Raw genomic sequence first — 15,808 nt, 5'->3', positions numbered from 1 at the left:
TAATAAATAACATCATTTCGGAACCTCAGTCAGTTAGCATCACATCTGAGCGGTACTAGACACGGAATGACAGTCCAAAGTTGATGTAAACAGACTCTGAGGGTTGACGTCCCTCGCTTCCTCGTTGAACACGACGCAAATCAATTGACACAGACGAGCTAGCATTTTGAGACATATTGGAATACCAACTAGTCTCAAAAAATTGTCTTCAAAAATGGTCTTCTATTCTTCGAATGCCTTGATACGAGTCCTCAATATGAACGAACTCGTCAACAAAGGCATGAGAAGCAAAGAAAGCACCTTCCATCTTTAGACAGAGACCCAACAGTACGTTTCGACGCATTCCAAGTGAAATTCAGCCCTTCGATTTTGCCTGTTTGCGTTCAATCGACACTTTCTCTCATATTAATAGAAACTTCAGGTTGGTGAACAGCACGAATAAGTGCGACAGGACTATTAAAGCATCATTTTATGGATACCTTAACTTACAATCGATTGTTGTGCTGTGCAGATCAGCTTTAGCAAGGTCTAAATCTAGAGAAAGACGACACTGCGTCTTCACATTTGTTGGAGACGCCAACCCCAGAAACCACACACTCTCTGCAAGTAGGGCGTTGACGGCGCAGCGCACGTATATGAATATGATCCAATTATGATCATTCGCTTAAACGAGGCTTAGATCTAGCGAGAAACTAACATTCATTGTCACATTTTATTAGACAGAGCGACCACAAACACCACTGCTCCTCAAACAAACTTAGCAAGACAAAACACAACTGTGGATAAGTCACATCCTACGATGTCAAGAGAGTCCAGCAGTATTCGAATTACCAGCGAGATCACGGTTTGATCCGGGCATTCTCAAAGTGAAATGTTTTACCAATTCTAGCTGTCAGGTACAGTCTTTTGCTGTACTGTGGTCCAGTGTTTGGTAGCCTTGTTGCTCTGATTTTCGGGCAGAAAGTCGAGACTCTGAGGGACCTGGCCATAGTCTGCTAATTCACCACTTGGATTAGAAACAGTCTTGACTCATTGACGTAGAACGGTGAAAATGGTGGCTTTCGGTAAGTTTCAAGCGCGTTTTGTGGGTTGGATTTGAACTGTCGAGATTATCATCTCACTCATATGACATATATTAGGTAGCAAGATTAAGGCTCAGCAAAGGATGACGAGAGCTCAACACTATTCAAATCACCAGCTAGATCAACTTTTTATACGGGAACTTTCAATGTGAAAAGCCTGGACATTTCTAGCTGCGAAGGGTGGTCTTTGGTTTGACTGTGGCAAGTTCCACAGAGTCTCGTTGGCCAGTGTCCCGTTGCCTTCGACTGTTCAGAGGCGATGTGAGTAGACTCTGATTACGGAACTTGCCACAGGATGCCAAATATTCACTTCGATTAACACATGGTATTGACTCATTGATGCAGGAAAGTGTAGTGCTGCCAATGCCAGTCCAAAGCCCGGATTATGAAAACGCAGATGGCACTCCTTGTTAAAGGCTCTACTTAGTGCATCCTGTAAACATAGGCATGATACACACATAGACCTCATACTTGATAATTGACATTTGTATTCATGTGGGGGTTTCGGTACACAGCTTTAAAATTTGGCAGTCTTGCGTTCACACACTGCTTTCAGATCTTTGACTTCCACCTAAAAAAGCATAAGTTCGTCATGAATTATTGAAGTTGCATCAACATCTTAACGCCTCGTACCATGGAATGAAGGACGGGATATCCTTAACAGTACCCTTAAACACAGCATCCCTCTTCTCCAAAAACGACACTGTCCCTTCATTCACATCAATGGGATTACCAACCACAAGAGCATGTAGTGCCTACACCAAAAAAACCTCAATGATAGTCTACCAAAGGCCTACAACCACAACTCACCCTAGAATCCAAAACATGTTGCTCCTCCGAACTATCAGCCCCGTTCCTCACAAGCGCTTTAATAGCTGCATTAGCAGGGACACTGCAGTTCTTGGCAATATCTGTCGCTAAGGCGACTGTTTTGGGGAGCACTTGGTCGGGCTTGTCGACCAGTTCGTGGAAGAGTGGTTGCAGTGTTGGGTGGCTGCATGGGAGGATTGCGCCGGTGAGGAAGAGTGCGAGGGCTCGTGACATGCCTGTGCATGTAGTAGTTGGAGGTTTTTTTGTTGTTAGATTGCAAGAACTTACAAAGTACGTCAAATATCCTCACCAATAAGCTTTGGCACAAAGTACGTCGACATGGATTCAGGCACGATTCCACGACGATTAAACACGAATCCGATTCGGTTTTCCTTGTATGAGACTCGGATGTCCATGGCGCAGATCATGGTGGCGCCGATCCCGACAGCGACTCCTTGTACAGCAGCAATAGTCACTTTCTATATCCAACATGTTAATACGAACGTCGTCAACAGTAAAACGTCAAGGTTTTAAGTTCTCACCTTGGAGTTTTCAAGAGCAAAAGCCAATGGTCCACCAGGATCACGGTGCTCCAATTCTGAAACTGGAGGATTGATTCGGACTCCATATCTATGTGAGATTTGTCGGTTTCAACTTGCTGAATAAGCTTTTTTTCGTGGACGTCTTTACCTCGAGTTTGGATCCGTCAATGTAGCACCTATTGAAGCCCATTAAAAAGCTGGTATAAAATCCTTTATAAACTGGAATTTTACCTGCACTAAAAGCACGCCCACTTCCCGTCACTACCAAAGAAAAATGTGATCAGTAATCCTCTCAAACAAATGACGCAAAACAACCACCTATGCACAACCACACGGCAAACTCACATATAATGACTTTACAAGAATCATCAGTTTGTAAGCGTTCGATTGCATTTCGTACTTCGTTCAAATCGATTGAGCCTACGGCGTTCAGTTCTTTGGGGCGATCAAACATAATGATTGCGACTCCGTTCGAGTCGATGCCGACTTTTATGGTCTTGTAGGACGAGTATGCTGGTGTGACGGTTACGTCGGCCATTTTGTATAGCTTTATAAGAGGAATAGGATGTTGTGAATGGTCGTGAGTTTTGTGGAGCTATAAGGAAGTGTCACACAAAGCATCACACCGTTGATCCAGTGTTCTTCGAAGATAGTTCGAATAACGAAATTCGTAGGTATGGCTCTTCTGTTTCGAATTGTGGTATGGATTTAATTAAACTAGATTCATCTGAACTAGAGGGTTTGATGGTATTGAATGCTGGGTATATCTCTTATGAAGCCCGACTATACAATATACATATGCTACTTTTAAGTGCCTATTTCTATGTGACTGACTGCAGCTACTTCAAAGTCCCCGATGATACCACTCATGACTGTTTTTCATACCCAATAATAAACCCTTTTCAACTCATACACCCCACACTCCAACACGCCCACCAGGCACATAATCCCACAAACTAAAACACGTCTTTCCCAAAGCCTCATTCAAAAACGCCGCCAACCTAACACCACCTTTAGCCAGCTGCAGTTCCAAGATTTGTGCCATCAAATCATATGGTGCTCCCCGCCCAATATCGCCTGACGTGGAATAAGCGCCCCATACGGGACACGAGATATGGTTTGTATCTGTAGCCCATTCCAAGATACATGTCATGCCATCCGGCGAGGCAGCATCCGGAATACATGATTCCCATTCGGTACGATTGTGCGATAAGGGGCCGGATTCAAGCGACTCGATGAGATAGGATGTGAATTTATCTTCGGATGATGCGAAATCTGTTTTTACGTGTTTTTCGAGGAGCATATAGTCCCATACAGCGTGGAATTGGGTTGAGTGGCCGTCGAATGTGCAGTGTGCTTCATTACCGCCGCGGGCGCGACCTGATACGTGGAGGGGTTGGGCAATGTCTCCGATATAATGAGCTAATAGAAGTGCGTATTATGTTAGATCGAGTGTGATCGGATGACAAGATAATTACACATACTTAGAAACTTCAAAGCTTCATTCTTTGACGCCATAGTAACACGACAGTCCTGCAGTATCTTTGTATAGTTTGCAATAGCCGAAGTGACGCATACACCGTCTTCACAGTCACTAGCTTTGAAGAGACATGTTGTTGGGGGGTTGTCGTGCGAGTCGACATAGTGGTATGGTCGTGACCATGCATATGCGGGATTTCGTTTGATTTCGTCGGCCCATGATGCGATAGGACCCAGCTAAGATAATAAATAATTTCGATAAGCATGAAATGTCAGACGATATGAAGTTATGTGTCGCAACATGTTTGATGATAATGTTTGACGCGTCCTGAATGGCATAGAGGATAACATACTTGGCCCCTATATCGAGGATCCAGGATAGAGTATACAGCATCCTTCGCAGCTTGGGACAGAAAGTGTTGAGCAATCGTAGCAGTTACTCGATGACCTTCAAGACCCCAGCCGTACGATGTTGCGACTAGATTTGCTAGAAGCACGATTACAGCTACCTTCAGTGCCATAATTTCTTATCAATTTCAACCAAAAATATCACGACCTGTCTCTGTTTGATTGTGTCGTGTGATTATGTTATGACTTGTGAGGGTCCCTCATACAAGAAGGCGTTGCGCATTAAAGTGCGCTTTCACCCAACGCAAAAACTCAATTCGACAAGAAACAAGTCATGGCCGTTGGAAAGAACAAGTAAGCGACACATATTCACTCGCATTTCTCATGCTATATTGCTACATCCTCGTTTCAGCTACTACATTCCAAGCTTATTCTACACAATTTTGCTAACTTTTTTCTCTAAACTTGCCAACTAGGCGATTGTCCAAGGGAAAGAAGGGTATCAAGAAAAAGATGTAAGCTTTCGTATTCTGATATTCTTGTTATCGTGCAGCCCAGTCGGCCTTCCTCCTACTCGCTCGTGTTGGACATCCAACATTTGGCCCCACAACCAATTCGAAAACATCCCGACGTGCAACCCCATATGTGTTGTATTGGACTACAAGAGAATGAATATTATAAGACTAGGATACCATATTGAATGATTCCACGTCTTATTCCCGTCAATCGATTGAGGGAAATGATGGATGGATGGGATGCTCCACTTTCACCTCAATATACACAAACCCCAAAAACGACTACCCAACACAAAAGCTCATCAATAATATCATTACAATTAGTGTCGACCCCTTCTCAAGAAAGGACTGGTACGATCTTAAAGCCCCATCATACTTCCCTACTCGAGACATTGGAAAGACTTTGGTCAACAGAACCCAAGGAACCAGTACGTCAAACACATGTATTTTCATCGTTTTATATATTCCAAACTAATCTTTCGTTACACAGAAAACGCCAATGACTATTTGAAGGATCGTGTGGTAGAAATGTCCTTGGCCGACTTGAACAAGAACCAAGCCGATGCGTTCAGAAAAATGCGTTTCGTAGTACAGGAAGTACAAGGAAGGAGTTGTTTGACAAACTTCCATGGTATGGACTTCACTTCAGACAAGTTGAGGTCTTTGGTCAAGAAGTGGCAGGTACGTTTTATCTTGACACAACATCTAAAGCAGTCCACATTTTTTTGTCTCGTACTCATATCCTCACACCAACCTCTAATATATACTAGACTCTGATTGAAGGACACGTCGATGTAAAGACAACTGATGGATACCTATTACGTATCTTTGCCATTGCCTTCACAAAGAGAAGGCCAAACCAGCTTAAAAAGACAACTTATGCCCAATCATCGCAAATCAAGATGATTCGCAAAAAGATGTTTGAAATCATGACAAAGGAAGCGCAGTCTTGTGATTTGAAGGAGTTGGTACAGAAATTGTGAGTCTTGTGAAAACAAATTTCCTCATTACCTCTGCATTTTTTTGCTGATATGTGATGATACTAACCTCCCGATCTCCCTTTAATAGCATCCCAGAATCCATTGGCAAGGAAATAGAAAAGGCATGCCGAGGCATCTACCCTCTGCAAAACGTATATATTCGCAAAGTCAAAATCCTCAAGGCTCCCAAATTTGATCTGGGTAAATTGATGGAATTACATGGCGGTGAATCGGGAGAAGATGTTGGATCAAAGATTCCTGGTGCAAAGGGGGATTACAAGGAACCAGCAATCCTTGAATCCGTTTAGGGGAATAGTATATCGCTCTTTTTCTTGTACTTGTAATAAAAAATCAACAAATTCGCAAAGTATAAGTAGGGCTTGTTTTGTATCGTTCGTATCTTTCTGCTTCTTGGCGTCCCAGAACTTGACTTATCGACTCCAGCAGAGTGTGAATGGACTGGAAACTGATCGCATTCCATCGCTACCCAGAATTTCCTTTAGTTCTGACTGGGTTATTTTATTTTGTTTACTCCTTGTTACAATGCGAGTTTCCTTTTTGTTCTACTCCGAACCATTACTACAACTACCTTTTGAACAGCAAAAAGCGTCCTACTACTCTCCACACACACACACTCTCTCTCTCTAACACAAACGTAATACTCCCTCAACACTGCGTCAAATCCTCACAATCCATTATATTGCACCATCCTACTACTTTTTCGTGGTTTTTACGACTTCATCTCAAGCTTGATTCGAAACGCTGCAGGAACAATCACCATGGGTACTAGCCTGGCATGCAATTCTTCAGGCAAGTGATACGTAAGCCTCCCAACTTGGGTCTTCTTTTCAAGGCCTTCGACCATAGTCCAAAAGACAGGGTACTCTACGCTTCCACCTTTAATCCAGAAGGAGAGTGAATCTAGACATGGGAATACTCGTGCTATACCTATAAGAGGTGTTTGAAGGTTGGCAATGTTGGATTTTTTGCGTCTTTGCGTCAACCAAAAAAAAATGTCAAATGCTAATCATAATTCACTTACTGTGAACGACTACAATCAAATCTGCTTCCGTAGGATTACTCAGCCGAATGAACAATGACTTGAGCTGGAGAGCGTCTGAAGATACCCTCCTTTCCTCCTGTATCAAACTATCCTCTGCAAAGTATGATGGCAACTAACAAAAGCAGGATGTAAGGCTTTTATGAGATGGCTTTCTCCTATGAGTGATAATTTCTTCAGAAAAGACTACTACGTTCACAACTTACAGAGTTCCAGAACTCTGGAGTCAACACAGACGGCAACCGAGCATGAACCAAGTTCTTCATCTTTTTCAATAAGTCAAACATGGTCTTTTGAGAGGCTACGTTGGTGTCATGTGGTTGGCCAAACACTATAATGGTTGAGACGATGACAGTTCGTGTTAGTTGGCATGTTGAACCTTTTGTTCGAATTGACAACACCACCAACCCAAAAACGACATAATATGATGGATTATCATGCTCACCAGAAACATCAAAATGCTCCAATGATGAAATATTAGCAATGGTCTTCCATAATCCATCTACACTGCCAGCAACTTGAGATCCACTGTTGACCGTCAAAGTCTTGATTTTGGTTCTTTGTAATGGAATCAATGCGGTATCCTGAATGCCATTTCGTAACTGTGCCATCAGAACAAAAGAAAAGAAGAGCAAAGAGTTAGAGGTATGATTGACAATCAAGCCAAAAAAAGGAATAACCGTCATGGAAGCTATAACATACCTGTTTGAACTTCGTGTTTGTCAAATGCAACTTGGTCAAGTTGGTGAATCTCGTCAAAACTTCAACATCAGCCTCCTTTAATATGAAATTGGCACTAGTTTCATCGATTTCTAGACTGTATGTCATGGTGGCAGGTAGTGCCCGTAGCGTATCCACGTCCCACCTGGGGAGGATGACCTTGTTTGGTTTAATGTTTTCGGCTATTCGTGCAATAACGTCTGCAGCTAATGGAGTCTGCAATGCTAGCGATGCAAATTCGAATAGCAATGGTCTGCCAGCTTGTGTTTCGAGGATTGGGCGTAAAAAGTCTTGAAGGGTTTCGAGATACTATGAGTAGGAGATGAGTCTTCGATCATGGACGTCGCTAACAAAGGAGAGAGACAAAACATATATGCCAACCATCACATACCGCCTTCACGATTAGATCCGACACTGTCACTTCAACAGCAACAGCAGCGGGTCTCAGAGGACCTAAACTTGCTCTCGCACAGAACGACTTTCTGAATTGGAAGCGAGGCATCTTGCCAAAGCTTCTGTCTGTAGCGAAATCAACAACCTTGAGTTCAATCAAAGCAGTAGGTTTCCTGGCATTTACAAGGACGTGCAGTTCTTTGCATACTAGAGGTAGTTTCTGATATACAGTGGTGGGTGCTTAATACAGAGAGATAATGGAGACGATAGTGTTGGTTAGTTTACAGTGCCATGAGAGGGTTTCTGCTTAACAATGTTGCAAATGATGAAAATGGTATGATGATTCAGATACATACTTGTCTGGATGAAGCAATTCCAGAGTAGCTCATCCGGCAAGTCCAGTAGGTTTGGCATTTTATGACTCCAGTCTCGATTGAAGCGAGTCTGAAATTGCCTTTCAAAGTCAAGGTTTGCAAAATGAGCTGCGAGAATAGTATAAAAGACGGTTCAATGAGTGGTAAAGAATCAGAATGTTGTTAGCATGATGACTGTCGATACCTTGGATACGATGGAATAGTTTAAATGGGGCTACTCTTGCTTCCTCCTTGTTCACGGTTATTAGGCGAACTCCAGAGTTTCTGAACGATCGAGAAGCAAATGGACGATGAAGAAGTATCAAGTACAAGGTGAAGGTGTATCTAGTTAGAGGATACGTCTTTTGAAGTGATATTTCTCAGAGCTGGTTGCGTTAAACGTACGCTCAAAGAGTTATGGCTATTGCTTTAATTTTTCGAGATCTATACCATCAGCTACCTTAGCTTCAGCAAGATATAGATTTAAACTTGAAATTTGTTCAATTTGTATTCCTCTTCAGTCGAGTTAATACAACATGCACACCCCAGAGCGCTTACAAAAGTTGAGTCAACGAATGAGCTCTTTCGAGTGGTTGACCAACGCGTTTTCTTTGGTAGACGGCTTTATTTAATGCACCAGTTGTCAACAACGGACTTTTTCCAATGTCTCAAGTCCCGATGAATGGGGTGATCGGCTTGCACTTTCGCCAAGTTGTCCTTGAGTACATGACTTCCACTGCTCCAAGAAAATAAAGGCTTTCAAAACGTGTCAAATACCACGAATAAACGATTCCAGCGTGTCTTCCGTGCCCTCTTCTATAAATGTGGCGAGAGTGCTCCACTCGCTACCTTCAAACGTCAAGAAAAACTGACTTTGGGCTGCCAACTACGGCCGTAGCCTAGATTTAGACAGATATAACTATGATCATATAAGGTATGTTTGATTTAAGTGTTTGAAATGCGAGGAATTGGTGGTGTGTGTTTGCGGCGTATGTACTTTTTGGGTCGAGCGTATGTTAAAGTAGTTTGCCATCAAAAATAGCTGGAACCTGTCCGGCTCGACTTCCACGTTCTTACATACACGTTCACTAGTAGATTCTTTGCTCTTGCATCAAACCATCTACTCCTTGGCCGGCAACATCAAACTTGACAGGTGCATCCTTGACACGTTGCAAGTTTTCACTCAACTGGCAATGATGGCAGACCATTTCAAGTCTTTTCGACGTGTTCGTGATCCTGACCAGGATAAAGATGATGAGGAGCGATTGGAACGAATGTCGGGGTTGAACCTCATGTCGAAGCGGCCTCAAAACTTGAAAACGAAGGACTCAAGACATGTTTTACGAAAGGTTTGACATTGTCTCTTGGTATTGATCACGTTCTCGTTGCAATTTGTAGCTGATCGGTACGTCAAATCATTTAGGCATCGACTGTACATACCATATCGCTTGAACGTGCATCGAAACACAACATTGTCAGAAACATATCACAGTACTTTGATGGTCTGGATGAAGTAGATGAGCCAATAGCAGAAGATCCAGTAGTAATGGTGGAGGAACCTGTCGCTAATACCAGTAGTCCACAGGAATTATCATCAGGAGACATTGACATCACCATCAGATCACCATCAGGTACCTCATCCCCATCAACACCAAGCACCACAAGCCTCTCTCGCGGTAGACGAACACTCAAAGAACGAGTCGCAGAACAGCATAACCCGCCCTCAAAACTCGAAACATCGCGACCACTCGAACGAGGATTGACTGCCCGTTTAGGGATGAAGTTCGAGGACATCAAGACTCCCGATGAATTGAAATCCTGGAGGAGGCAACTCCGTGCACTCCAGCCTTCCCTATTCGAACACGACGTACCACCAACACCAGCGAGTACCCCACCAGTTCCTCGCCATGACTCGTCTGCCGCTAGCACGATGATGGATGCCCAGTGTCATAATAACAGGACTATTAGGTGGAAGAAGGGGAAGCTTATAGGTCGTGGAACGTTCGGGAGTGTGTTTTTGGGCTTGGATCTTGATACACTAGAGTTTATGGCAGTCAAACAGATTGGGATTGTCGTGCCTCGCTCTTCTGATACTGAAAAGGCTGAGAATGTCCGTGTCAAGATGCAAGAGACTTTGGAAAAGGAGGTGGCGCTGCTTCAAGGGCTAGATCATCCGAACATTGTCAGATATCTAGGTATGTTGAATCAATCTCGTGACGTTGTGGTTCCTAATCTCCTCCACATTTTTCGCTTACTTTCGTTACTACGATTTTAGGATTCCAAGTCGATGGAGCATGTAAGAACCAGTGCGATACTATCCCATTCTTTCTTGTGTCTCATACTACTACCCACTACCAGGGCTCAATCTCTTTCTGGAATACGTCGATGGCGGCACGGTAGCTTCACTCATCGAATCACTGGGTGGACCGTTACCTGAAGACTTTATCCGATCTATCGTGTATCAAGTATGTATTAATGCGTCTTCTTGATTTTTTTTCGCTGACATCCTCCATTGTTACAGATACTTCTGGGTCTTGAATACATCCACGCTCATTATATAGTGCATCGTGATATTAAAGGTAGAATTATTTCCGTTCTGTTCCCCAGATCTCTTACTAATTTCCTTTTCCTGACATTCAAGGTGCAAATAGTAAGTTGATGCCTTCGTCAATCTTCAACTTGCCCTTCTTGCTTTTTTTTACTGACTCCGTTGGGTTCTTGCCCTGCCAAAGCGCTTACATAATGCCCTCCATATCGACTAGTACTCATAACGGAGGAAGGCATCGCCAAAATAGCCGATTTCGGCATATCGCGCAGATCAGACATACCATACAAGCACAATGCTCGAATGACTAACATGACTGGCAGTGTCTTTTGGATGGTATGCACCATTTCCCATCCCGACAATCCTTTTTTTTGTTGGTCTCAACAGTTGACCTCTCCTCATTTAGGCACCTGAAGTAGTCGAAGGCAAAGGCTACTCCGCCAAAGTAGACATCTGGAGCCTCGCGTGTACCATGATTGAGATGTACACGGGGCAACTTCCATGGGGAAGTAATCCAGACGAAGCACAAACGATATACAATCTGGGTCACAAGGCCATACCACAGCTACCAAGCAATGCGTGTCCGGAAGCGCTGGATTTGATGAAACAGTGCCTGACTCTGTAAGCATGTATGATGGGATTCATGTGGAGATTCCAAAGCATGGTGGTTGCTCTTCTGACCAGTGTTTTTTTGGGTTCTCTCTTCTAACATCTTTTCATCTTTTATTCCAGTGACGAGGAATCACGACCTACTGCAACAGAGCTGCTCAATCATCCCTTCTTTGGAGTTGTTGATGATGCAGAAGAGAAACATGAAAGTTGAAGGGTGCATTTATTGGGTGTGGAGAGCGAGAGAGAAGACCGGGTAGAGAGAGAGAGGGTAGATAAGTGTCTAATTTAAACAAGTCTTTAGCATTATCATGAACAGCATTCAAATACATTATCATACCGGCACACAAGTATGTCGATGTTAGCAGCTGCCCGATCATTTTTTTCGCCGCAAACCACAACTGGTTGTATATGGAATAAACAAAATTGTTTTAAACAAGTTCTTATATTACAAAATATAGCGTTTTGACTCATCATTTCAAAACCAAACCAGCCAAAAATGTTTACAAAGTAAGACAATCAATGTGCACCGAGAGCCCTACTACTTAAAGAAAATAACAATGACAAGTTCTGCTGCTGCTGGTTATATATATAAAAAAGGAAGAGGTGGATAAAGAAGAGACATATGCTGGTTGCATAATCCCTTCCTCTGGTAGATTTACAATTACACAAGTTTGTGGGGGCGCTGTTAAGAATATTGGGTATACTGGGTTGCTGTTGTTGTTTGGGATAAATAATATGACGGTGTGTCGGTATATAGATAGTAAAGATGAGCCAGATAAGTGGAATCCAATAGCCTAAGCTCCTCTTCTCTTACGTTTTTTGATTGGCGGCGGTGCGTCGCCCGTGCAAGCAATCATATGGTTCGTCCAAGATCGTTTGCTTTGAATACTATATACTTTTGAGCAGCCAGAACAAATCCAACGAGGTATACCGTCTCGAGCATTACCGACAGTAGCCAAGGCCATTGATTCGGGTGACGATCCCGCAGTAACTACAGAACCACTTGATTCGTATCGCGTATGGGGTTCTACAGACCCACTTTGCGCACGAATCAATCCAGATGGCTTGCCTGGTATATACTGGGCATTGGTGTTGATGTTGTGTTGTCTGACTTTGGACGCTGATGATGACTTTTGACTATAAATATGGCTGCTATTATTACTAAAGGTAGATGGTCGTCGTTTCTTGTTACGATGATCATTAGCATATCCTCCTTCCTCGCCAGACTCGTCAGCACTATCCCAGTCTGAGATGTGATGCAAGTCGGCATCCTCTTCGTCATCCGTGGTATCAAAGTGGTCGTCCACGATAGGACTGCCACGTTTGGACCACGAGTCATCGGTATAGCGACGTCGGTTGTTGTCGTAGGCTTGCATCAAGAGCATATTGTGTGGTGCCTGTGGTGGAGCTACAATGGGTCCAGCAAAGGCGGATAGACTCTTTAGCATTCGAGCTGCTTCATAGTCTTCTTCTTGATACTCCATAGATGATTCGGTATATGAATCCGAAGCCAAGCTTTGATCACGGTGGCCGGGTTCGTCCATTAGTGATTTAACTATTGGGTTGTACTTTACGGGTGATTGAGAGCCACTTGCTGAAGGAGCTGAGTGTGGAGCGTCTACTGGGACCACTAAAAATATTAAGGAATAAGAAAGAGTTAGAGGCGAGTAACGAAACTTAAAAACTTTAGCCACATGTGCAGCATCACATCATATTCTTTTACACCACACTAGACACGCTACATACCATCCATTTCAGGAGTGTTCATGACAGATCCAGCACGAGTAGGCACCGCGGTAGCTGATCCACTGTCAACGATTGACGAAGTAGTTGAAGACCAACATGACGAAGGGGCCTTTGATAGTGATCATGTGATGGTTAGTCATCAAAGCCCAAAGTCAACAAACTACCACATGACGCCCTTATTGGCAAAGCGAGAGCGAGAGAAGCAATAGCATGCGTACTTACAGACGGTCGCTTATAAGCATTTGATAATTTAAGAGCATCCAATTCAAGTCTCAAGTTGGCAATAGTTCTCGTGAGAACAGGCAGTTGCAGCAATCCAGCATCGAGCTCTAATCTCGAGTCCCTTAGCTTGTTTCTCAGGGAGCTTACATCCTGCTGCAAGTTCTGGATTGTTTTGCGATAAGTAGCCTCGCGACCCTGAGTCATTTGTTGATATTCATGCGTTTGTTGGAGATGAGCGACTTCGATTTGCTGAGAGTTGAATAGTGATTTCTGGAGTTCGTTGCGAGCAGCCAGTTCTCGATTCTGAGCCTGTTGAAGTGCTTTGTTGGCCTTATCGTTTGCATATTGCAGTGATTCGACTTGTTGTTTTAGGCTCGAAATATAGGTGCTTGTTGACGAATCTGCCTGCTGACCGACAGACAGCTCTCGCGATGGGTGGAGCTTGGTAGATCTGTCTACTATGGGTCCTGGAGACTCGTGAGATAGCATTGTAGCTCCTGTTCTTGTATCGTTCGTGTCGTTCTCTTGCTTGGAGAGAAGCTTGGAATTAATCAAGCTGCAAAAGTGCCCACTACCACTTCTGCTGCTTGCTGATAAAGAACAAAGGGGATTTACAGAGGTAAGAAGCGCGTTTATTATCATTTTATTGGCACATTTATTGGATTTCGCTACGAATAACATCACTTGTTCGAAAAAGACACGTCAGTTGACATAGGATGAAGTTGGACCGAGCTCATGGCTTTAGCGGGCTTCCCATCCATGTAAGCTACTAATTAAAGGTGATCGATCGCTTTTTCATGCTATAATGTAACGACTTGGCTACCTCTAGGTCCCATATGACGATGATCACATCGCTGTGGTCCAAAAACCCGGAGGACTCACACTACGACACTACGAGGAAAACACTCTTGAAGTGCTCTTAAGACAGCTATTACGTCCTCCTAATGGTTCAATTGATGACATCCTACCAAATCCAATCGTGATATCTAACGGATTGGACAAATCTAGCTGGGGTTTGGTGGTCATAGCAAAGACGCGTCAAGCTCTGCTCGGCCTAACCGAAGCTTGGAGTGAGTCTCGCATCATTACTACCTATCATGCACTCATAGAAGGCCGAATCGTTGTTGGTAACACGTTTGCTCACGTCGGCCAACGTTTGACTCGCACCGATGTAGTTGACAACGTATCCTGCACAGCAACCATAACCGTACTGAATATTACACGATGTCGAAAGCTAGAGTATCTATCTACGGTGCTTTTTACACCAAAACTTCCGCTATTCCCACGTCAACCAAACCACCATATCAGACTACACCTGTTGGCTATGGGTAACGCACTAATAGGCAATGCTACAAACACTCATGGACTCGCTGGAAGTACCGTAAAGCACTGCATGATTGCATTGACACGTATAGAGCTCAAGCATCCGTGTACTGGTGATGATATCGTTGTTGATTTGGCAGAGCCTGAACGCATAAAGAGAATGAGGGAACGCCAGCAGCTTGTTTGGGAAAAACAGTATGCTGCACATGGTGGTAATGATGAGGATCAGGCTTTGGAGGTTGTGTCGCTAGCATATACTCGTGGATATCAGGTATGTTCATTCATTCTCACTATGGTACATTTTTTTTGTTGACACGTCATTCGTCACGTCTTCAGACATTTTGTGGTATGTCATTCACAATCAATGAACATGTCATGGTACCTCGTCAGCCAACCGAACTCCTCGTCACAACCGCAATAGAGCTGCTAAAAGACATACCAACACCTAAAATACTAGACGTTGGAACAGGATCCGGATGTATACTTATCTCAATCATGCACGGCCTGCAATATCAATGTTTAGGAGCAGGCATCGACATATCATCACAAGCCCTAGATATAGCCCGTGAAAACGCGAAGAGATTACTCCCACCGTTATCATCTATAACATTTGCTGAATCAGACATGGCCGATGATACACTACCATTCAACATAGCACATATAGCACCCTTTGGTATAATACTATGCAATCCACCTTACCATAACACTTCACGAGCCAACTTCCTAAAACTCGATACCGAGCCTCGGATTGCAACTGTTGCTGGTGAGACGGGTCTTGAGGGTTATGATAAGATACTGAATGGAGTGTTGGATAGTGGTGCTGTGGGAGATTCTACTATAGTTGTGGTTGAGGTGCCACCTAAAAAGGCAATGAATGTGGGTGGGATGTTTGAGGCAAAGGGTTGGCATCTTGTAGATACGAAACGAGACTCGCAGCAGACGCCACGATGTCTAGTGTTCTCCCGTAGAGGCTGACATTCACAAGAGGCTGCATTCCTTTAACTTCAATCCATGGTTTTTAGTCAGTGTATAGATATTTGAAGCACATCATAATAACAACAAAACAGCTAATCATGCA

General features: G+C 43.6%; 6 protein-coding genes across 6 annotated transcripts; 3 read left to right on the top strand and 3 right to left on the bottom strand.

Annotated features, from left to right (window-relative positions):
- Positions 1 to 1,634: 1,634 nt before the first annotated feature.
- On the bottom strand, positions 1,635 to 2,972 carry SmJEL517_g01945 (uncharacterized protein; the record flags this gene model as incomplete). Its single annotated transcript, XM_031167873.1, has 8 exons — positions 1,635 to 1,653; positions 1,716 to 1,837; positions 1,893 to 2,128; positions 2,203 to 2,371; positions 2,435 to 2,522; positions 2,583 to 2,610; positions 2,666 to 2,695; positions 2,780 to 2,972. 8 exons carry the CDS (start codon positions 2,970 to 2,972, stop codon positions 1,635 to 1,637), a joined length of 885 nt encoding a protein of 294 aa, XP_031026092.1.
- A 369-nt stretch (positions 2,973 to 3,341) lies between these two features.
- On the bottom strand, positions 3,342 to 4,434 carry SmJEL517_g01944 (uncharacterized protein; the record flags this gene model as incomplete). The annotated part of the gene is made up of 3 exons (XM_031167872.1): positions 3,342 to 3,856; positions 3,919 to 4,150; positions 4,267 to 4,434. 3 exons carry the CDS (start codon positions 4,432 to 4,434, stop codon positions 3,342 to 3,344), a joined length of 915 nt encoding a protein of 304 aa, XP_031026093.1.
- Positions 4,435 to 4,595: 161 nt separating this feature from the next.
- Positions 4,596 to 6,064, top strand: SmJEL517_g01943 (uncharacterized protein; the record flags this gene model as incomplete). The annotated part of the gene is made up of 6 exons (XM_031167871.1): positions 4,596 to 4,615; positions 4,738 to 4,776; positions 5,101 to 5,204; positions 5,267 to 5,457; positions 5,547 to 5,755; positions 5,845 to 6,064. 6 exons carry the CDS (start codon positions 4,596 to 4,598, stop codon positions 6,062 to 6,064), a joined length of 783 nt encoding a protein of 260 aa, XP_031026090.1.
- Positions 6,065 to 6,486: 422 nt separating this feature from the next.
- SmJEL517_g01942 (uncharacterized protein) lies at positions 6,487 to 8,343 on the bottom strand (the record flags this gene model as incomplete). The annotated part of the gene is made up of 7 exons (XM_031167870.1): positions 6,487 to 6,704; positions 6,799 to 6,931; positions 7,023 to 7,147; positions 7,262 to 7,418; positions 7,519 to 7,845; positions 7,928 to 8,169; positions 8,286 to 8,343. 7 exons carry the CDS (start codon positions 8,341 to 8,343, stop codon positions 6,487 to 6,489), a joined length of 1,260 nt encoding a protein of 419 aa, XP_031026091.1.
- A 1,135-nt stretch (positions 8,344 to 9,478) lies between these two features.
- SmJEL517_g01941 (uncharacterized protein) lies at positions 9,479 to 11,650 on the top strand (the record flags this gene model as incomplete). Its single annotated transcript, XM_031167869.1, has 9 exons — positions 9,479 to 9,631; positions 9,706 to 10,477; positions 10,558 to 10,578; positions 10,641 to 10,747; positions 10,804 to 10,861; positions 10,924 to 10,932; positions 11,045 to 11,163; positions 11,234 to 11,448; positions 11,560 to 11,650. The coding sequence occupies 9 exons, from the start codon at positions 9,479 to 9,481 to the stop codon at positions 11,648 to 11,650; spliced, it is 1,545 nt and encodes a 514-aa protein (XP_031026088.1).
- Positions 11,651 to 14,123: 2,473 nt separating this feature from the next.
- Positions 14,124 to 15,705, top strand: SmJEL517_g01940 (uncharacterized protein; the record flags this gene model as incomplete). Its single annotated transcript, XM_031167868.1, has 3 exons — positions 14,124 to 14,168; positions 14,237 to 15,001; positions 15,067 to 15,705. 3 exons carry the CDS (start codon positions 14,124 to 14,126, stop codon positions 15,703 to 15,705), a joined length of 1,449 nt encoding a protein of 482 aa, XP_031026089.1.
- Between the last annotated feature and the right edge of the window lie 103 nt (positions 15,706 to 15,808).

The sequence above is a fragment of the Synchytrium microbalum genome (assembly GCF_006535985.1).
Source record: "Synchytrium microbalum strain JEL517 chromosome Unknown SmJEL517_scf0007, whole genome shotgun sequence".
In the NCBI taxonomy this organism is placed as follows: domain Eukaryota; kingdom Fungi; phylum Chytridiomycota; class Chytridiomycetes; order Synchytriales; family Synchytriaceae; genus Synchytrium; species Synchytrium microbalum.
The sequence above is the reverse complement of the archived record's forward strand: the minus strand, read 5'-3'. Positions and strand labels throughout refer to the sequence as shown.